The sequence below is a fragment of the Miniopterus schreibersii genome (assembly GCF_964146895.1).
Source record: "Miniopterus schreibersii genome assembly, chromosome: 16".
NCBI lineage: Eukaryota > Metazoa > Chordata > Mammalia > Chiroptera > Miniopteridae > Miniopterus > Miniopterus schreibersii.
Genome location: NC_138116.1, coordinates 38,262,499 through 38,284,656, shown reverse-complemented (window position 1 = coordinate 38,284,656; position 22,158 = coordinate 38,262,499). Strand labels below are relative to the sequence as shown.

General features: G+C 39.3%; 1 protein-coding gene across 2 annotated transcripts in view; it reads left to right on the top strand.

Moving 5' to 3' along the window:
- Positions 1-22,158, top strand: part of LOC308546570 (myosin-2) — a 28,750-nt gene that overhangs the window by 4,204 nt on the left and 2,388 nt on the right. For both annotated transcript variants that reach the window (XM_081115673.1, XM_081115672.1), the window contains exons 5-39: positions 957-1,113; positions 2,245-2,272; positions 2,356-2,467; positions 2,559-2,651; positions 2,786-2,849; positions 3,502-3,600; positions 3,692-3,795; positions 3,948-4,086; positions 4,293-4,411; positions 4,500-4,649; positions 6,027-6,197; positions 6,323-6,632; positions 7,238-7,314; positions 8,158-8,245; positions 8,334-8,451; positions 9,544-9,667; positions 9,756-9,892; positions 11,268-11,523; positions 13,436-13,678; positions 13,792-13,968; positions 14,047-14,192; positions 14,276-14,366; positions 14,450-14,839; positions 15,497-15,623; positions 16,303-16,421; positions 16,563-16,759; positions 17,492-17,675; positions 17,753-17,918; positions 18,021-18,145; positions 18,310-18,618; positions 18,705-18,908; positions 19,436-19,561; positions 19,652-19,822; positions 19,902-20,006; positions 20,128-20,223. In XM_081115673.1, the coding sequence (XP_080971799.1) occupies positions 957-1,113; positions 2,245-2,272; positions 2,356-2,467; positions 2,559-2,651; positions 2,786-2,849; positions 3,502-3,600; positions 3,692-3,795; positions 3,948-4,086; positions 4,293-4,411; positions 4,500-4,649; positions 6,027-6,197; positions 6,323-6,632; positions 7,238-7,314; positions 8,158-8,245; positions 8,334-8,451; positions 9,544-9,667; positions 9,756-9,892; positions 11,268-11,523; positions 13,436-13,678; positions 13,792-13,968; positions 14,047-14,192; positions 14,276-14,366; positions 14,450-14,839; positions 15,497-15,623; positions 16,303-16,421; positions 16,563-16,759; positions 17,492-17,675; positions 17,753-17,918; positions 18,021-18,145; positions 18,310-18,618; positions 18,705-18,908; positions 19,436-19,561; positions 19,652-19,822; positions 19,902-20,006; positions 20,128-20,223 (5,322 nt within the window). The remainder of the gene's footprint in view (positions 1-956; positions 1,114-2,244; positions 2,273-2,355; positions 2,468-2,558; positions 2,652-2,785; positions 2,850-3,501; positions 3,601-3,691; positions 3,796-3,947; positions 4,087-4,292; positions 4,412-4,499; positions 4,650-6,026; positions 6,198-6,322; positions 6,633-7,237; positions 7,315-8,157; positions 8,246-8,333; positions 8,452-9,543; positions 9,668-9,755; positions 9,893-11,267; positions 11,524-13,435; positions 13,679-13,791; positions 13,969-14,046; positions 14,193-14,275; positions 14,367-14,449; positions 14,840-15,496; positions 15,624-16,302; positions 16,422-16,562; positions 16,760-17,491; positions 17,676-17,752; positions 17,919-18,020; positions 18,146-18,309; positions 18,619-18,704; positions 18,909-19,435; positions 19,562-19,651; positions 19,823-19,901; positions 20,007-20,127; positions 20,224-22,158) is intronic.

The window sequence follows — 22,158 nt, the reverse complement described above, 5'->3', positions numbered from 1 at the left end:
ATTCCTCCAAAATGACAGCAATTTGTATCTACCCATTCTCAATCTGTCTGCGTTGGATGCCTTGAGGAAACCTTTCCAACTCCCCCAGGAAGAGTTGCACTTTCTGTCCTATAGTTTCTGCCCCTGCAACACTGACCATGTTTTCTCCCATCATTCATTTATAGGTCTGTCTCCTACACAGACTGTGAGTTCCTCAAGGAACATCGTCTCATTTATGTTCCATTCCTAGTGCTCGCAGACGCCTGGCACACAATACACACTCAGTACATATTTCCTAGTTGACGGTTATTATGTTACACTGATACCTGGTATAGTTTAGCCAGTGCTGATGTTCAGCTGGACAATACTTACACAAACAAACCTGGTGTTCAGTCAGCATCCATTTTTTGCTGGTGAGTGCCTGTCCTAGGTCAGTTGTCAAAAATTTGAAAACCATCCTACTGTAATCACAATGTATATACATCATTTGGTGTTCTGTTTCTTTATAATGTAATAGTATTTTGCAAATTATTTACCGTTTTTAAATGCCTGTATCATATTGTCTTAAGATTTACCAAAAAAAAAAAAAAAAGATTTACCATAGTCCACCTAACCATTCCTGTACTATTAGGTGTTTAGGTTGTGTCTAAATTTATGTCTTTATAAATTTGAACTATCTTAATGTTATAAAAACTAAAAATATTTTATATTACACATAAAAAATTTTTTGGAGCTTCTGTTATGTGAAAATCACTGACAAATTCCAACAGGAATAAGTTGGAGTTGTGGTCTCTTCCCTCAAAAACTTTGCTATCCTGTTACTGGGCCTTCCAACTAGCTTTCATCCTGAACCCTTAAAGAAGAAAGGCATCAGCGTGTTACTTAAGCGCTCCTTTTAGTTAAAATTCATTTAATAAGTGAATTGTACAAATGGAAAAGGTCTTTGAGTAGTCATTCTTTCTTATTCCTTTGCACAGACTTACTCGGGCCTCTTCTGTGTCACCGTCAACCCCTACAAGTGGCTGCCGGTGTACAACCCCGAGGTGGTGACTGCCTACCGAGGCAAAAAGCGTCAGGAGGCCCCGCCCCACATCTTCTCCATCTCGGACAATGCCTATCAGTTCATGCTGACTGGTGAGCTGAATGCTTTATATGTGCATCTTTTTAGAGCACACCCTGTGGGAGGAAGAAGCTCTAACCATCTCAATGCACTCTTTGAGATGGTCCCCTTCAGTTGAGGCTGATGTGTTTGTGAGGGAGATGCTCCAGGAAGGAGAGAGAGCAAAAGACCACTTGCAATCCCTACTACTATGAAATTGCTAATCATCTCTTAAACTTTTGAAAATAAACAGGGGTTGGCCATAGTTAATTTACTTTTGAACAATTCAGGAAACTAAATGAGTTTGAATAAAAATATGAACATATCTACATATATGTATATCACACACATGCACACACACACAATCACACATACAAACTGTGTTTCTATTACTAAGAGCTGAAAAACTAGAGTAAAATTTGCCTCTGTGGTTGTATCCTCATATCCAATATGACTAATGAAGAGTCTCTTTACATTAAGGAGGGGGTATAAATGCTACTGCCCTTTCCCCAGAACCAACTGGAACATACTCCAGATTTCCTAGTGTTTCTGGTATAAAAAGTTACACCATGAATCTTCCTCCTAGAACATTGTCTCAGCTAGACCAATCTAAGGTACTATGCACCTTGGGGAGAGAGTTTAGTGAATTCCTCTTCAGGTAGAGTAAAACATCAAAACAAACTGTTACACCTTTCCCTAAAAAAAAAAAAAATGACTAAAGCCATGGTTACTTCCAAAGCTACCACCTTTACTATATTTACTCCTGTTCACACGCTAAAATGATCGCCAATGTTACTTACATTACTTCTTGTACCTACAATAAATAAGTCACTAGCATGTCATCTAAATCCAACTGAAGACCCAAGACCACTTTTGATATCCACTTAATGGTAGAGCATTAAAAAAAGGCAGGTGCTTCCGTGCAGTGTTCTGTTTAAATGGTTGCATGTACACTAAATTGGGGGGGGGGGGGGGGAGCCTAGGGTGCAGGAGAGAAGGACTGAGAAAAGTAATAGACCTAGAGTCTATCAAGCCCTAGGGATTGCTGAAAAACAATATTAAGCTCATTCCATTTAACTTTACTATATTTACTATATTTTCAATCTCATCTCAGTTACAAATATAAAAGAAAACAGTATTAAATGTCTATCATTTCCTTTTTGTAGACCGAGAGAATCAGTCAATCCTGATCACGTAAGTAGACTTTATAATTTCTTTTCATGGCTGCTATAGCTGCCAGCTTTGAGACCCCTTTTGACTTAGTTGCTGTTTGACAGCGGAGAATCCGGTGCAGGGAAGACTGTGAACACCAAGCGTGTCATCCAGTACTTTGCAACAATTGCAGTTACTGGGGAGAAAAAGAAGGAGGAAACTTCTGGCAAAATGCAGGTGAGTCCGATAGCGGGAGTGAGAGTCAAGACTGCCAGGGCTCTCAGGAAGTCTGGGGCCTCAGATGTGAGCACTGCTCTTGCCTTTGCAGGGGACTCTGGAAGATCAAATCATCAGTGCCAACCCCCTACTGGAGGCCTTTGGCAATGCCAAGACCGTGAGGAATGACAACTCTTCTCGCTTTGTAAGTCTCCTGGTCACAGAGGGGTCTTCTCTGCCCTTAAGTGCCAGAGTAGCCATCTCTGAACTATCATTTCAGTCTCATCTTTCTTGTGTGCTCCAAGCTTTGTACGTAACATCATCTGTTTTATTTGCAAGGGTAAATTCATCAGGATCCACTTTAGTACCACAGGGAAACTGGCTTCTGCTGATATTGAAACATGTGAGTAACAGGACCTCCTAAATAGAATCCAAGAATGACAAATGATGGTTTGGAGGAACATCTTGCTTGCAGCTCCTGCTGAGCCTGCAGCCTGTGAAACACAGTCTGCTGCCAAACGTGCCCACAGTTAATGCCAGTCTTACCCAGAGTCCACAGTGTGTTTTACCCATGTCAGTCATGAGCTAATAATTCTGCCAGGAGCTGTTGGGCTTGTCTGAATTATTCCAGCCTCAGAATTAGTTTCAAATTTTTCTAAGAAAAAACTAACATGAGGGGTAATGAGTTGCCTATGGGTTGAATATGTGTGATTACTTCCAAGACTGAGCCTTGATAAATTTCACTTTTAGTATTCCCTTCATTATAAAGTGAGAAGAAACCCTGGGGAGGGAGGAGTTATCAAGATTCAATTATATTTCATATGTCAAGGAACTTCTATGAGAAATGAATATGCCTTGGGCCAGCATGCTTTAGTTTCTTTCTAGAGATGGTAAGAGCAACTGCCATTGTAGAGATGTAATATGTGGTACCTCATGGGAATATTCAGCTGAAATCTCAAGGGACCAATAACATTTAGCTAATGACCCTAAGTACCAAAATCACTCCAGGAACTTGACAAGTTACCCCCTAATCTGATGTCTCCTTTCCACTGCAGATCTTCTGGAGAAGTCTAGAGTTACTTTCCAGCTAAAGGCAGAAAGAAGTTACCACATTTTTTATCAGATCATGTCTAACAAGAAGCCAGACCTAATTGGTAAGAAAGACTTAAATTTATAAGCTAGGAGTTCATCATTTTATTGACATCTTCTAATGTAAAATGTATCCCCTGAATTCTGTGTACCCAGAAATGCTCCTGATCACCACGAACCCATATGACTACGCCTTCGTCAGTCAAGGGGAGATCACAGTCCCCAGCATTGATGACCAAGAAGAGTTGATGGCCACAGATGTAAGTGGCACATGCAGTTTTTAAAAATCCATTATGCATGGGAATGACAAGAGCAACCTGCTGTAGCTGTGTGGTTAAGGATACAGCATTAATTCTGCTAAATAAGTTAGTGTCTTCTGCCCTCATCTTTGTCCTCTCATTTCTCCCGGCAGAGTGCCATTGACATCCTGGGCTTCACTGCTGATGAGAGAGTGTCCATCTATAAGCTCACGGGGGCAGTAATGCATTATGGGAACATGAAATTCAAGCAAAAGCAGCGTGAGGAGCAAGCTGAGCCAGACGGCACTGAAGGTACCAAGTGAAGCTCCATCTGGGTTTAATAGGAGAGTCTAGGCAAAAAAGCCCATTCCAAACTCATGTCTCCTTTACAACTGAGCTTCTGATGGACATATAGAAAGTCACCCCATACACAGACTTTCTATAGTGATTCACAAACTACTCTGTGAATTGTGCGGTGCACAGTAGGTCACGTTGGGTACCTGAATGTGTCTCCACAGTTGCTGACAAGGCAGCCTATCTCCAGGGTCTGAACTCTGCTGACCTGCTCAAAGCCCTCTGCTACCCCAGGGTCAAGGTTGGCAATGAGTATGTCACCAAAGGCCAGACTGTAGAGCAGGTAGGTGCATAATTCAAATTCACTGCCAGGGATGGAAGAATTTTACAGTCTTGTAATAACCTCAAGAGATATATCTTTGTCTCTCAAGGTGACTAACGCAGTGGGTGCTCTGGCCAAAGCCGTCTATGAGAAAATGTTCTTGTGGATGGTCACCCGCATCAACCAGCAGCTGGACACCAAGCAGCCCAGACAGTACTTCATTGGAGTCTTGGACATTGCTGGCTTTGAGATCTTTGATGTGAGTTGGAAGCTGGTTGGTTATGGGATTTTATCTTAAGCCAATGAAAATATCAATCAGAAGAAATTTGTGAATATTATGACCTTTTCTTAATATTCTAAAAAAATTACGCTAAGACTTAAAACAGTGTGATTGGGCAGCTCCTTATCACTTATTACAGTGGCAATTTTACTTCTATAAGAATTAATGCACTCGATGAGAACTCTCTAACTCACTACATGATCCAAAGGGAATTAGAAATCAGGCTGGTGTAGTAGTTGGTATAACTCTACAAATCCCACAATGCAAAATGAACTTAACATAAAAATATCAAAGTAAACCTGTGCAACGCATAATCATTCAGAAATACTTAGGCAGATAATAAGAGCTGAGGTAAGGTTAGTAATTTAGAGTCAGCATTAATAAACTCAATGCCATTAACTTTTTATTTTTTAAATATTTTATTATATTTTTTTATTGTTCAAAATATTACAGATGTTCTTTTTTCTCCCCATTGTCCCCTTCCACCCCTCCCGCCCTCCTCCCCAGTCTCTCACCACACCATTGTTTGTGTCCTTGGGTTAAGCATATATGCATATAAATTCTTTGGTTAATCTCTTCCCCTCTCTGAGATTCGTCAGTCTGATCCATGCTTCCATGTCATTGAATCTATTCTGTTCATCAGTTTATTAAGTTCTTTAGATTCCACATATAAGTGAGATGCCATTAACTCTTAATTCTCATTAATGTAGTATCATGGGATAAAAATTCATATTTGAATATGAAATACATCTTTCTTGCTTATAGTTTTGAAGAAGTTCATCTTTTTCTTTCAAATTGTAAAAGTAGAACTTGGGCATTGCAGAAAATATGGAAAATCTAGAAAAAGGATTCCACATTAATTCCACTATTTATATCTAGGCAATGTTAATGTTTTGGCATTAAAAAAAATACAAGTGTGTGCTAACATACTGTACATATTTTGTATCTTGATTTTTCTTTAATTTCAAATTGAAGGAGAACGTGGGTGGCAGTCTCTTGTAGTGCTGACCAGGAGACTTCCATATAGCAGAAACTCTTCCCTGACAGCTGCTAATGAGTCACAAATTAGTTTTTAAATAAGTCAACAGAAAATGCAAAAGTTAATGGGAATAAACATGAAATGATTAAGTCAGAACTCAGAGAAATCCTGAGTAAACTTAAGCAAGTGTAGAAAGAGTGGATTAACAATTATTTAGGGTTGTGCATAAAGAGCAGCAGAGAAAACATTAGGTTTCACAGGCTGCCAATGATTTTGATATCTAAAGGCTATTTGACATATATTTTTAAATTAAAAAGTCCTATAGTTAAGAATGCTCAATTTGCTGAAGAGAAAAGTAAACACATCTATTTATTTAGTTCAACAGCCTGGAGCAGCTGTGCATCAACTTCACCAACGAGAAACTGCAACAGTTCTTCAACCACCACATGTTCGTGCTGGAGCAGGAGGAGTACAAGAAGGAAGGCATCGAGTGGGAGTTCATTGACTTCGGGATGGACCTGGCTGCCTGCATCGAGCTCATCGAGAAGGTCTGATTTACAGTTCAGAAACCATGTTTTGTGGCAACTAAATTATTCATTGCATCTTGTTTTAATTTATGCACAGAGAAAAATGTTTAAGTAGAATTAGAACTTTGTGTGTGGTCTGCTTCTAGCCTATGGGCATCTTCTCCATCCTGGAAGAGGAGTGCATGTTCCCCAAGGCCACAGACACCTCCTTCAAGAACAAGCTGTATGAACAGCATCTTGGAAAGTCTGCCAACTTCCAGAAGCCCAAGGTTGTCAAAGGCAAGGTTGAAGCCCACTTTTCTCTGGTCCACTACGCGGGCACCGTGGACTACAACATTACCGGCTGGCTTGACAAGAACAAGGACCCCTTGAATGAGACCGTGGTCGGGCTGTACCAGAAGTCTTCACTGAAAACTCTAGCTTTCCTCTTCTCTGGGGCTCAAACTGCTGAAGCAGGTAGTACTCAAAATATCTAACACTTTCTCTGCGTATTACAAAATGTGGTGCTAGATTAAGGCTGGTGATCTCATAGCCCTGGCAGGATTGCTGAGCCAAACCCATTGTGTCTCCAGGTTTTGAGTAAGTGGGCTGCATTATAATTATACATCTGTAGCTCCTTCCAGCACTGACAGAGACCTACTGCAAAGGGCCAGAGAGGAACTGCCAGGATCTCAAAGGGAAAAAAACGTTAGCTTCCATGATTCTCTCTTGCTTCTCCCTCCATGTCTGCTGGATATTGAGTATCTGGGAATATTTAAGGCAGTATAATGGCAAACTTCTGCCTCTGAATTCTAGTTTCTATTGATGATTTTTGAAATTGTAGTGTCCCCAAATGTCCTAATATTGAGATGAATGCCCTTCACTTCATTTCCTGGTGGAGAAACAAATCACAGAGAAATGGATGCACTCAGTTGGCACACAAGATTCACTCAGGATCAAACAGAGAGGCCAGTGGTATCAAATAATGTTCACTTCGGCACAGAAATCAGCAAATAGGCAAGAAATAGCCCTGTTGATTCAGAACTGTGTTTGAATGACAACTTTTCTTATTCTTTCTCCAGAGGCAAGTGGTGGTGGTGGCAAGAAAGGTGGTAAGAAGAAGGGCTCTTCTTTCCAGACGGTGTCCGCCCTTTTCAGGGTAAGGAAGTTGTCCTTGACACTCCCCGGTTACTTTCGGGATTTGTTTTTAAAATCACAAGGTCTTTTCACAAGTCATTTAGGAAAGGGCTGACATTAACTAGTGATGTCTGTTAATCTAGCTTTGGTGTGAAAAGCTTTAAATTACTCAGAATTTTTGGCTCATCTTTCATGTTAAGCCAAATAATAAATAATATTTTATAGGAAATTTTATAAAACTTTATACTCTGCCATTCATAATGTAGTTGAGTCATAAAAATAAGCAATGGCATGTACTCAGAGAGACAAAATAATCAGTAAGACCAACGAAAATCTAACAGCTAGCCTATGAGCACCCTACTATGGTATCCTTGTTCTTAATCCAGTCAATTCTCAATTATAACTGGTGGAATTGTTTCCTTTATAGTCAATATTTATGCCCTAAACGTTGATATAGTTGGAAAGGGGGAACCATATTTATAATGTCCAAATGTGATGCAGGCTTGTATTTTCTTATTTGGAAAACCATGGAGTTTAGAAGAAAGTGTGACCATCTAGCACGGAAAGGCAAGGGGCCTTGTAAATATGTACGGGTGTCCAGAGGGTAGAAGAAAGGTGGTACTTGTTCACAATAAAGAGAATCATGTGTCAGGCTGCTTTATGTGTGTAACTTCCACACACTCAAGTGGAGAAGGAAGTACTGCAGCAGAAACTGCATCTCAGGAGAAGCATATCAAGGTGTTACCTTAAGTGAAAACGCTCCATACTCAACTCAACCATAGACACTGATTTTATAGACATCACCCAAATGCTCAGAACCATGCCTCAAGTCTGAGATAACAGGATTTTTTTTTCCTGACTACAGGAGAATTTGAACAAGCTGATGACCAACCTCAGAAGTACCCATCCTCATTTTGTGCGGTGTATCATCCCCAATGAAACAAAAACTCCCGGTAAGAAGTTATAGAATGAAGACACAATGCATGACGACCATAGCTCCTTTTTACCAAACTCTTTGATGAAATACATATGTATTTTTAGGGGCCATGGAACATGAACTTGTCCTGCACCAGCTGAGGTGTAATGGTGTGCTGGAAGGCATCCGCATCTGCAGGAAGGGATTCCCAAGCAGAATCATTTATGCAGACTTCAAACAGAGGTCAGACTCTCCTAATTATGGTGTATCTTAAAGTTTAGTATAAGTATATTTAATGCAAGAAAAAAAATCGTGAAAATATGCCTCTATTTATTTTAATTTTCTACAAAAAGTAAAAAATTATAAGTCTCAAAACACCTTTAAAATATAGATAGGTCACATATTAAGTACTCTGTGGACTTTTCATTGAACTTACGAAGCTTCTGGGTTAGCTCATAGATGTATACATTAATTTTGATAATTATGAATACTACCCCTTTTGAGTGCTTAATGTATTTGGATTATCTCATTTAATCCTTACAAAAACTCAGTAGAGGCAAGAACTACTAATACCTCATTTTATAGACAAATCAACTGAGGCTGAAAGAAATTAAATTATTTACCCAAAGGCACATGGTTGTTCAGTGGCTGAGTAGTGAACTTGCCCATGCATGTATAGCTATCAGTAAGTGCTTTTCTGCCACTTCTTTTGCATCTTTGTCTTTTTCTCTCACACACTAGTATTCCAGCGTGTCACAGAAGCATGTCACAATAACAGCTCCTTTTTCTCCTCCCTAGATAAGTCCATCTTGAGCATCAAATAAGTGGCAAAGTGGACAAGCGGCTGGGTACACCTATAGGGAGTTGGTCTCTCCTAAGTCTGGGTCTGGAGAAATTGACAGAGAACCCCAGTGTCCAAGACCTAAAGCATTCCTATGTTTGATTTTAGGCGATTAGAACAGTTCTTCATACCTAAAGAGTACTTTCTACCAAATTCCTCATTAAAATTTGCTTTCTTGGACTCAGGATCCTAAAAAGCAAATGCATCTAGTGAGAATAATATGCTATGTTTTATTAGTCATCTACTCCTTAATGTGAACAAGATAATAGCATCCTTTCCTGAGAACAAGGTCTAATGAGGCAGAAAGTTACAACTATGCAGGATGGTAAAATGGAATAAAAAAAGTCAATCACAGACTGACTATCCATATATACAATGTCCTTCCTGTGAACAAAATATAATAATTTTTTTAAAACTCTGATTTTTAATGGATCATTTAATGCTTAGCTACTATCAGTAAACTAAGTTTTAAAAAACTGTATGTACTTTAACAGATACAAGGTACTAAATGCAAGTGCCATCCCTGAAGGACAATTCATTGATAGCAAGAAGGCTTCTGAGAAGCTCCTTGCATCCATCGAGATTGACCACACTCAGTATAAATTTGGTCACACCAAGGTAATAGTCTCTGAAGTCTACCTGATGCTATTCCTATCCCTCTGAATTTGATGTAAAGTTTCTGATCTACAACTCTGCCCATGCACAGGTCTTTTTCAAAGCTGGTCTTCTGGGGCTCCTAGAGGAGATGCGAGATGACAAGCTGGCCCAGCTGATTACCCGAACCCAGGCCAGGTGCAGAGGGTACTTGGCAAGAGTGGAGTACCAGAAGATGGTGGAGAGAAGGTATATAAACATACTATTTATTCACATCTTCCTTCTTCAGAAACACGTTTGAGGTAGCTTATAGTTAAGACTCAGAGGTAATAAGGCCACCAAAGTAATAAGGAATCAATATGAGTCCTGCACTGAAGTGGAGAGATACTTAGGTAGAGATCATCACCATGGAACACATTCTGAGTGTTTGAATAAAAATATAAATATACAGAGAGAAGCATAAAGTGTGTGTTCTTAGCTAACAAGAGAAAATATACCGGTGAGTAAGCAGAAACAAAATTTTCCCTAGCACTTGGTCCTAATACGAATTTATTGGGTGGATGATTAAATAAGATACATTGAACTGCATAGCAGACAGTATTTTCAACAGTGGTTTTATACAAGAAGACACAGAAACAACTTCTCCCATCTGATCCTTTCTATTATCAAACTATCATTATTTCAAATATTAAGGGCATTTATCTGTGAAAATTTTCTTTCAGTAAGCTACTACAACGTCACCAAGATACATAGCTTTCTAGTGATCTAATGACGCAAGGACGGAGATCCAAGACTAAAGAGTTAGGTGTCTCAAAGTGCAGGATGCATGTGAATGGGACCCATAGTGAGAAATGCATTTTCTATTTGTCATCTGCACATCCATCCATATATGTATGGATGTGTAAATATATAAATAATTTACATTACACAAATGTTATTTCTATCACCTGTAGTTATGCTAATATTTTCTAGTGTATTCTATTTCATTAAAAATAATAAGAGTGGTCATGACCCACCAGATATATATTTGGGCAGTTAATTCCCTAAATATGAGGGTAATTAATTTTTAAAAATAATTTAGATTAAAACAAATGTGATGATATTATAGAGTAGAATGGAAAATTCATACAATATCAAAATATAAAACCAGAGACTTTCAAAGAAATTCTATGTTTTTAATGAGTCCCTTTATCTCGTGTCTCACATCCCTCAGGGGCTAGTTCTTCTTCATTGCTCTTATTTGTGTTCTCACAGAGCCATACCCCTCAGAGGGTGTTGGATCTGCATCATCAGAGTCTTAAACTTGATAAAAATGCAAATTTTTAGGCTTCACTTCAGATCTTCTGAACCCGAATCTCTGGGGATAAGGTCCAGGAACCAATATTTTAATAAGCCCTTCAGATGATTCTTGTGTACAGCAGAGTTTGAGGAGCACTAAATTAGAGAAATAAGTGATTAGCAAGTCCTTGACCATCACCACAAAACCAATTTTTTTCATCTATGCTTTTGAAAGAAGTTGAGGGGCAGCACCTCCAACTCTCACTGCCAAGATCTCATCTAATTTCATCATCCACACAATATCCAACTTGCATCGGCCCACACTGGTATTTCTGTGCCATTTCAGGGAAGCCCTCTTCTGCATCCAGTACAATGTCCGCTCCTTCATGAACGTCAAGCACTGGCCCTGGATGAAGCTCTTCTTCAAGATCAAGCCCCTCCTCAAGAGTGCGGAGACCGAGAAGGAGATGGCCACCATGAAGGAAGAGTTTGAGAAGACCAAGGAAGAACTTGCCAAGTCAGAGGCAAAAAGGAAGGAACTTGAAGAAAAAATGGTGTCACTCCTGAAAGAGAAAAATGACCTGCAGCTCCAAGTTCAGTCTGTAAGTAGTGGTATTATCCTAGACAATGCTAATCAAGATGCAGGTGTCTGGTCACTAGTGACATTAAGTTGGGTAGTCACTGTGGGAGACACACTGTAGGGGGAAAGTGAAAGCATTCCGATTGTACTAATAAAGTCCAAATATTCCTTCATTGCCCGATAAGCACCCACAAACCAGCATCAGAGCAATGAGATAGTACTGAGGTAGAATGTTGTCTTCCATTTTACATTTTCATCAAATTACAGGATTTATTACCTATTTTCCTTTGAAGACAGTTCTTGAAAGTGATTTTAATATAAAACTATCCCAAATAGAATATTAAGGGGAGGACAGCATGGAGAGAGTGATTTTTTTCTCTGAAACTTCCTTCAACTTCTAAATGTCCATGGATCTTGCATCCCGATGCAGCCAGCTGACAAACAGCGGTCTGCTCCGCCAAGTTTTACTGACTTGCTGCTCATTATTGACCCCAGACTCAGACCTTCCATCCCTTCATCCAGCTCCACAGGCAGCGTCCACCCCGTCACACGCAGGTTCCCGCAGCACGCGCCGCTCTGCCTGCCTCCCAGCCGGCTCCTCCTCCCTCCAGCCTGTTCACTGCTCACTCCTGAACCAGTCCTTTTAGAGCTGCTTCCATCAACTCTGATGTGTAATTTTTAAGACTGCCTTTCATTTGGTTTGAAAGGAATTGGTCTGGCATAATTTACTCATTACAAAATCATGTATTTTTCCTGTTAAGATTGTTCTCTTTTGTCAGATTTCGAGGCATAACAACTCCTTCTTCTAGATTACAGATGGGTATTTTTTTTCTGCCCCCACACTCTTCAAATATTTCCTGAATTTTTTCTGTTGTCCCTAGAGAATAACTTAGAATCTGTCCTACACCATTATCTCCACCCCATGGCTGTATGCTGCACACTTTATTCCTTTATGTATTCAAAGGCTGATATGGAGACTCACTGATAAATGAACGTATCAATTTCTCTCTCATTTCCTGTATACCCCCAACCTTCTTAATTGGAAACATAGCATGTTGCCAGGAATTTCTTGATTACTTTCTGCCTCAACTTGAATTTAGAGCATGATCAGGATCATCCTACAGTATCATAGAGAGAAATAGTTTAGTAGCAGCTGCATCCTGAATTTCTCCTGATGGAATGCCTTCTCTCTTCCTACTCTTTCCCCCAATAAATTGATTTCCAAAAACCAAATCCTACTTATCTGTCAAGGCCCAACTCAAATGCCATTTCAGTCACAAAACCATCTCTGATATAATTTCTCTGAATCTTATGTCACTAATTGCTTTCTGAATTAATGTAGCTTTTAGGGGATAGGTTTTCTAATCTATTGTAGAATACAGTTGGCCCTTCAAATCCATGGGTTCCCATCTACAAATTTAACCAACTGTAAATTGAAAATATTAGAAAAAATTTTACGTTATTGCTGACTTACTATATAGATAGGCCCATGATGGTTGTGTCTGTACTAAACATGTACAGACTTTTTTGTCATTATTTCCTAAAAAATGTAGTATAACAACTACTTATATAGCATTTACATTGTATTAGGTATTACAAGTAATCTACAGAAGTATATGGGAGGATGTTCATAGGTTATATGAAAATATTATGCCATTTTATATAAGGGACCTGAGCATCTGTGGATTTTGATACCTGTGAGGGGGACCTAGAACCAATTCCCCGTGGTTACCAAGGGACAAGTGTATACTGTGCTAAAGAACCAAGACAATATCTAATACATTTTGTTTTTTTCGACAATGCAGAATATCCTGCATTGCACACAGCAGATGGTTCATAAAAGTTTAAACTCAAAGAGCAGCAGAAATTTACACTATTATAATTGGAAATGCTTCACTCTTTCTTCCCAATTTTTATTTTGTTACCAAATCAAGGAAGCTGAAAGCTTGGCTGATGCAGAGGAAAGATGTGACCAGCTGATCAAAACCAAAATCCAGCTTGAAGCCAAAATCAAGGAGGTGACAGAGAGAGCTGAGGATGAGGAAGAGATCAATGCCGAGCTGACGGCCAAGAAGAGGAAGCTGGAGGATGAATGTTCAGAGCTCAAGAAAGACATTGACGACCTCGAGCTGACTCTGGCCAAGGTTGAGAAAGAAAAGCACGCCACAGAGAACAAGGTATGAAATATATATAAGAAAAGCTTATGTTTTTATTATTATAATAGAATACAAACATAAAACTGAATTCACCAAAATACAGCATGTAATGCAAAGTATTTTTACTTCCTAAGGTGAAAAACCTCACAGAAGAGATGGCAGGTCTCGACGAAACCATCGCCAAGCTGACCAAGGAGAAGAAGGCCCTCCAAGAGGCCCACCAGCAGACCCTGGATGACCTGCAGGCAGAAGAAGACAAAGTCAACACACTGACCAAAGCTAAAATCAAGCTAGAGCAGCAAGTGGATGATGTGAGGATTATCAAGAAAGTATTTTTTTTTTTTTTTAAGGCTAAGCAAGCCTTTTGACTCAACATTATTTATGTTTAGCTTGAAGGGTCCTTGGAGCAAGAAAAGAAACTTCGCATGGACCTAGAAAGGGCTAAGAGGAAACTTGAAGGTGACCTCAAGTTGGCCCAAGAATCCATAATGGACATTGAAAATGAAAAACAACAACTTGATGAAAAGTTAAAGAAGTAAGTATAAAATAATTACTTATGAAATTGCTTCCAGTAGTGGATATGGACTCAATTGTTATATTTTGCTATTTTTCAAAAAGGAAAGAGTTTGAAATGAGCAATCTGCAAAGCAAGATTGAAGACGAACAGGCCCTTGGGATGCAGCTGCAGAAGAAGATCAAGGAGTTACAGGTAAGTATCTGGTTTCCATCAGTGGAACTCAACATGACAAAATTACTAACACAAGCTAAGTTTGTGTTTTTCATCATTCCCAGGCTCGCATTGAGGAGCTGGAGGAGGAAATCGAGGCAGAGCGGGCCTCTCGGGCCAAAGCAGAGAAGCAGCGCTCGGACCTCTCCCGGGAACTGGAGGAGATCAGTGAGCGTCTGGAAGAAGCTGGTGGGGCAACTTCAGCCCAGATTGAGATGAACAAGAAGAGGGAGGCTGAGTTCCAGAAAATGCGCAGGGACCTGGAGGAGGCCACCCTGCAGCACGAAGCCACGGCGGCCACGCTGAGGAAGAAGCACGCAGACAGTGTGGCTGAACTTGGGGAGCAGATAGACAACCTGCAGAGGGTCAAGCAGAAGCTGGAGAAGGAGAAGAGTGAGATGAAGATGGAGATCGACGACCTCGCTAGTAATGTAGAAATAGTCTCTAAAGCCAAGGTACTACAGAGTGTGGGAAATTGTTTAACAACAACAATCCTTTATGTACACATCATAAATGCACAGGCACTTTACACACATTATGTCATTTGTTCTGTACAGTAATCTAAGAGTTTAGTAAGAAAGATATTAGTATTTGTATTATTTCTACTGAACATATGAAGAAACTGAAGTCAAAGAACTTAAGCACATTGGCCCCATCATACCATTAATAAATAAAAGCACCAACTTTGAACATAGGCCATCTGTGTTCTCCAGGTCTCCAACTGAAGAATACAGATCTCTAACAGTCTCAATTATCCAATAAGCAAAGTGTCACTCAACATAAAGGCAGTGAAATATTTGTGAACATGCTTTTAGAAAATACAGCATAAAATTCTTACAGAACCTTAAATTTAGACCATAATCGTTAATTTAAAAAAATATATTGTACAGAGCTTCACGATTAGCTTTTTAAAAATCCTGATGTATATTTTCAACCTAGGACAGCAATCATAAAATATAAAGAAAAAATTCCATCTATATCATTTTGCATATAAGAGAATTTGATTTATTTCATTTGTAAAAATAAATATTTTTCTGTTTTAGAAGAAATTGTAGCTAGAACAAGATTATGTTAAAATGTCTTCATTTACCCCTTTTGCTTCTTCTCACAAGGGAAACCTAGAGAAAATGTGCCGCACTCTAGAGGACCAAGTGAGTGAACTGAAATCGAAAGAAGAAGAGCATCAGCGGCTGATCAATGACCTGACCACCCAGAGGGGCCGCTTGCAGACAGAATCTGGTAACTCCCTCCTCTTCTTTGCTGCCTAAGAGTGGAGATGATGTAGTTAAAAACAACTGATTTGGTGCTGTGAAAGCCTAATAAAAGTAACTGAGAATATGGGTGAATCACTGAACAGCTCAGACTCTCAATCTACTTGCAAGGTCTCTTGAGGACAACATTGGAGATGAAGGCTTCAATAGGACTGCTCCAGTAAGGCCTTGAGTATCTGGCCACACTGAGAAGATGTTTGGGGTTAGGAATCACTTCAACATGGGTCCAGGGCTTCTGTTTTAGACCAAGCTTCTTTTTATCTATATCACAGTGAACCAAATTCCTGAGTAGGGCAATGGATAACCCAGTTTCTAACATGTCTTATAAAATGGGACTATGTAGAATTAAGCACTTTAGCTCCCTTCTCTGAATGTTATCACCAGCTTTTACACAGTATCATATAACCTTGAAAGAATAAATTATGGAGGAAACAAAAAATTTAAGTTGTATTTATTTGTTCAGATTAATATGTAAGTTTCATCATAAAACTCAGAAAATTAACATTAAGCATGTAGATGTCGATAAATAATTCAATCATCTGAGCACTCAATTGGGAGGGGGGAGTTAAAAGTTAAAATTTCTAATATAGGCCTGCAAAATTTTTCTTCACTTTAAAAAAAATGGTGTTATTTCATCTGCCTATCAGGTGAATTTTCACGTCAGCTAGATGAAAAAGAAGCATTGGTGTCTCAGTTATCAAGGGGCAAACAAGCATTTACTCAACAGATTGAAGAATTAAAGAGGCAACTTGAAGAAGAGATAAAGGTAACTAGTATTATAAGACTCATTTTTTCCCCATGATCTGATCCTAATTGGAGTCCATTACATCAGCTTTTTAAAGATTTTGAAGCTTAATAATTAAATATTTAAATATGCAGTAAAATGAAGATGTAACTATTTCCACAGGCCAAGAACGCCCTGGCCCACGCCCTGCAGTCAGCCCGCCACGACTGTGACCTGCTGCGGGAACAGTATGAGGAGGAGCAGGAATCCAAGGCTGAAATGCAGAGGGCGCTGTCCAAGGCCAACACCGAGGTTGCCCAGTGGAGAACCAAATACGAGACGGACGCCATCCAGCGCACAGAGGAGCTGGAGGAGGCCAAGTATGTGGGCAGATATGACAGAATGTGTGGAAAACTTTGAATATTGAATCAGAAAGATACAACCTCTGAAGAGTCCATAAATTGGCCCACAAATGTTCATTAATTAGCTCCTATTTGCCAGGCACTGTTGAGCCCTCTGAAAAGACATGAATAAAGCAAAGGTGATCTCTGCCCTCTTAGCCTAAATCTAGTTAAGGAAATGAAGAACACCACATAATTATACAGATAATTAGGCCTTACTGCTGTGGGTCAAGCACACCAGCTCATTGGTGCTGCAGGGTGTTACACTTGCTGGTCCCTCTGCCAGGCATACTCTACCCCAGATCTCCCACCAGTTCACACTGACTTCTTTTAGATCTTGACTCAAATGCTACCTTCTCAGAGGGCCCCTCCCTAACTATCTAGAACAGTTGCTCACCATTTACTCTGTTTTATTTTTCTTCATTGCACTTGTATCAGCAATATGTTATTATACATTTTCGCACTTGCTTATAGTTTCTCTGTTTCACTTGTTTGAAAGCTTCATGAGACAAGGACCTTTTCTGTCCTGTTCACTGCTGTGTACCCAGTGTCTGGTTCATAACAGGAGCTCGTCAATATTTGTCAAATGAATGAATGATATTTTTAATACGATTATTTTTAATATGAAGTTTCTAATACCTTTCAGTGTGACAGCAGTTCATAATTCTTGTTTTGGTTCATTTCTCTCCACAAATATGTATAATCTTCAAGGAAGAAGCTGGCCCAGCGTCTGCAGGATGCTGAGGAACATGTAGAAGCCGTGAACGCCAAGTGCGCCTCCCTTGAGAAGACGAAGCAGCGGCTCCAGAATGAAGTGGAGGACCTCATGCTTGATGTGGAGCGAACTAATGCTGCCTGTGCAGCCCTGGACAAAAAGCAGAGGAACTTTGACAAGGTAATTTCTGCAGCAGCCTCTGCTATCCACTATTTTGGTCCATCCTTTACAGCAGGTAACCACTCTTGGTTTTTCAGATCCTGGCAGAATGGAAACAGAAGTATGAGGAAACCCATGCTGAGCTCGAGGCCTCCCAGAAGGAGGCCCGCTCTCTTGGCACTGAGCTGTTCAAGATGAAGAATGCCTATGAGGAATCCTTGGATCAGCTAGAAACTTTGAAACGGGAGAACAAAAACTTGCAGCGTGAGTCCCTTCCCCTTTCAATAATATCCATGCCTTGAAGAAGCCTTTCTCTTATCTCCTCTGTCTGATCAAATCTCTACCTGTCTTTTACCCAAACAACAGAGGAGATTTCTGACCTCACGGAGCAGATTGCAGAAGGAGGGAAACGCATCCATGAACTGGAGAAAATAAAGAAGCAAATTGAGCAAGAAAAGTCTGAACTTCAGGCTGCTTTAGAGGAAGCAGAGGTACAGGTCAAATTGTACATTATAAACAAATTCAGAAAAGAATTAGGCCCATCCACACAGATTCAATAAAAAGATAAAAAGCGCAAAATTTATGAAAGAAAAGGTGTGTAGAAAAACTTCTACATGTTTCCATTCCCCCTAATGTCACACTTGCTGTCATTAAGGCATCTCTTGAACATGAAGAGGGAAAGATCCTGCGCATCCAGCTGGAGTTGAACCAAGTCAAGTCTGAAATTGACAGGAAAATTGCTGAAAAGGATGAGGAAATTGACCAGCTGAAGAGAAACCACATTAGAGTCGTGGAGTCCATGCAGAGCATGCTGGATGCTGAGATCAGGAGCAGGAATGATGCCATCAGGATCAAGAAGAAGATGGAGGGAGATCTTAATGAAATGGAAATCCAGCTGAACCATGCCAACCGCATGGCTGCTGAGGCCCTGAGGAACTACAGGAACACCCAAGGCATTCTCAAGGTAAGTGGGGTCAAGAGATGGCCCCAGGGCAGTTTGGGTGTCTGAAACCCTGAGCACAAGATGTCTCACTGGTATTCATTCCACAGGACACCCAGCTACATCTGGATGATGCTCTCCGGGGCCAGGAGGACCTGAAGGAGCAGCTGGCCATGGTTGAGCGCAGAGCCAACCTGCTGCAGGCCGAGATTGAGGAGCTGAGGGCCACTCTGGAGCAGACTGAGAGGAGCAGGAAAATCGCAGAACAGGAGCTGCTGGATGCCAGTGAGCGTGTCCAGCTTCTTCACACCCAGGTGGGATTCAGCACAAAGAACTCGCCTTTAATAAATGCCTATATGTCCCAGAAAATATAAGCTTAAATTTATAGTTGACTACCAGGTTTTATACTTCTACCAAATTTTCACTGTATGATTGAGAAATCTTTTGCTCTCTTGTTTTGCATAAGTTATTGATTTACTTCCTATAATATTCTAAGGCTACCCATGTTATTTTGTGTTAACATCTTTATTGTCCTGCTATCAATATTGACAGTTTTAGTGTAGAGAAATGAAATGTTTCAATACTAGTTATAATTTTATGCCTGTGAATGGTCTCAGTGGTAAGTAGCAGTTATAAAATTATAAAATTATAAAAATATTTGGCCTAATTATGAACTATGAAGATGCTGAATATCCTATAACATTTCTATTTAATTGTACTACATAACAAAACAATATTAAAGGTTATTTGACTTGTAAATTTTTATCTGAATTTTTTTTTTTAAATTAGCTACCACTAAGAGATAACATGATAAAAAAATTTATAACTTATTTTTAAACAGAACACCAGCCTGATCAACACCAAGAAGAAGTTGGAGACAGACATTACCCAAATACAAGCAGAGATGGAAGACATTGTCCAGGAAGCCCGCAATGCTGAAGACAAAGCCAAGAAGGCCATCACTGATGTGAGAAGGGGGCAATGCAGTGGTGGGCAAACTTGAATCTTGATGAGCTAGCTCAGCTCCCTCAACTGATTACGTCTTATTCCTAACCAGGCGGCCATGATGGCCGAGGAGCTGAAGAAGGAGCAGGACACCAGTGCCCACCTGGAGCGGATGAAGAAGAACCTGGAGCAGACGGTGAAGGACCTGCAGCACCGCCTGGATGAGGCTGAGCAGCTGGCCCTGAAGGGTGGGAAGAAGCAGATCCAGAAACTGGAGGCCAGAGTGGGTATCTCAATATCTATTTCCATTTGCTCCCAATGCCTCATTAGATCAAAGTTCTTAAGAGCCTATTAATTTGCAGGTGCGTGAGCTTGAAGGGGAGGTTGAGAGTGAGCAAAAGCGTAATGTTGAAGCTGTCAAAGGTCTGCGCAAACATGAGAGGAGAGTGAAGGAACTCACTTACCAGGTACAACAATAATTTTTATCAGCTAAGCTCTCCTCCATATATATGTGAAACACTCATATGCAATGATAACATGGGTCATGTACTTTAGAAGTAAAGCTCTATGGTTTTTATAATCTTTCAGACAGAAGAAGATCGGAAAAATATTCTCAGGCTTCAGGACTTGGTAGATAAACTTCAGGCAAAGGTGAAATCTTACAAGAGACAAGCCGAGGAGGCTGTAAGTATCTTTAAGACAGAAGGGAAGAGACAAGTCCCCTGTGAAGAACAGCTAATAAATAATTAGATTTACTACTTCTTGTAGTAAATAAGCTACCTGCTTTATAGAGAAAGCACTTCTTAAAAACTTTTGTGCCCTTTTATACTTATTGCTTATTATTTATAACACTAATAGCTTGATTTTAAAAGTAAATTTTCAATCCACAAAGAAACCTCAAACATTTCAAAGCAGAACTAATACAGGCCACATTTTCTAGCCACAGCATGATAAAATTGTAAAGTAATGAGAAATATATACACAAATTCCCAAGTGCTTAAATATTAAGAAGCTAACATTCCTAAATATTTTTGGGTTAAATTGGAAATAAAAAACATACTTACTGAATATTTATCAATTATATATAAAATTTCAAGGAAGATGCTATTTTTACAAACTTATAGAATATAGTCAAAGCTATCCTCAGAGGTCAATTCGGTGCTTTATATGCTTTTGTTATGAATAAAAATAAATATAAATGAATAAACTGAAATTCTAATAAATAAATTATAAATATTAATAATGAAAGTAAGAAGTATTCTTAGAGATAAAGGTAGAAACTGATGAATGAGTGCACTATATTCTAACTTGCTAATTTCAGTAATAGCTGATAGTTTCTAGGGAGTTAATAAAATAATAGTAATAAAATAAATACACTTATGTCTAGCTTAATCGAGGAAAAAGAGAAAGAAAATAAAAATTCTCAACATTAGAAATGAGAAAGTAGACAAGCCATACAAGTAGGTTTACATTTTTTAAATGTAAAATATAAACCTGTCAACAAAATTGAAATCTAGAAGAAATTGGTGATTTTGATAGCAGAACATAAATTAGTAAGTTGGCTGAATAAGTTATTTCAGAATTACTTCTGAAAATGAGCTCAGCTCCAGATAGGTCTTTCAAAACTTCAAGTAACAGGTAACCCCTAAGCTATGATAGCTGTTGCAGAGCACGGGAAAAAGTGAAAAGATTCTGAAATTATTTGAAGAAGCTCACATAACCCTCATACCAAACCTTGTCCATGAGAGAAGTGGGGGGGGAGGACTAAAGGCAGTTTTACTGATGAGTATAATTATAGTAAAAATAAATTACTAAGCTGCTAAAACCCATATTTATTCATAGGATTGTCCATCAGTGATTAAATAGGCTCAATTCCTACAATGGAAGGACTACTTAATATTAGGAATCTGTCAATAGAATCATTACATCCAAAAAAAGGAGAAAAAAAGTGATTGTATTAAAATGTGACAAATGATATATTATAAAATTCAACATTTTTTCAAGTTAAAGAAACTGTTAAGAAATTCATCCTTGCTCTAGCCAAAGTGGTTCAGTTGGTTGGGCATCATCCCAAGCACCAAAAGATTGCTGGTTTGATTCCTAGTCAAGGCACATGCCCAGCTTGCAAGCTTGATCCCCCAATAGGGGGCGTGCAGGAGACAGCTGATAGATGTTCGCTCTCACATAGATGTTTCTCTCTCTCTCTTCCTTCCTATCTCTCTCTCTCCCTCTCTCTCCCCCTTCCTCTCTCTCTCTAAAAAATATTTTTAAATAAGAAAGATATTCATTCTTAATATGATTAAGAATATCTAACTCAAGCAAACAGTCGTCTTATAGCAAGCATTAACAAACATGACTTTAAGATTCTTGCCTTCTTCTCTGCTCTTACACTTTTTGTTGCTATACTTGTGGTATGTATCTTTTAATATGTTTTGGTTGCAAAAATATGGATGTGACTATTTGTGAGACACCAAGTTCCAAGTAAGTCATAAAGTTCATTTCAATAACAAGCAGAATCCAAGATAAGTTTCCTGTTGAGTATTTTAACTTCTCTGTAGATGCCAAGTCTGTTTTCCCCTTAGGCCTGGAGAGTCTAGAAAGATGCACAGTGTGGGTTTC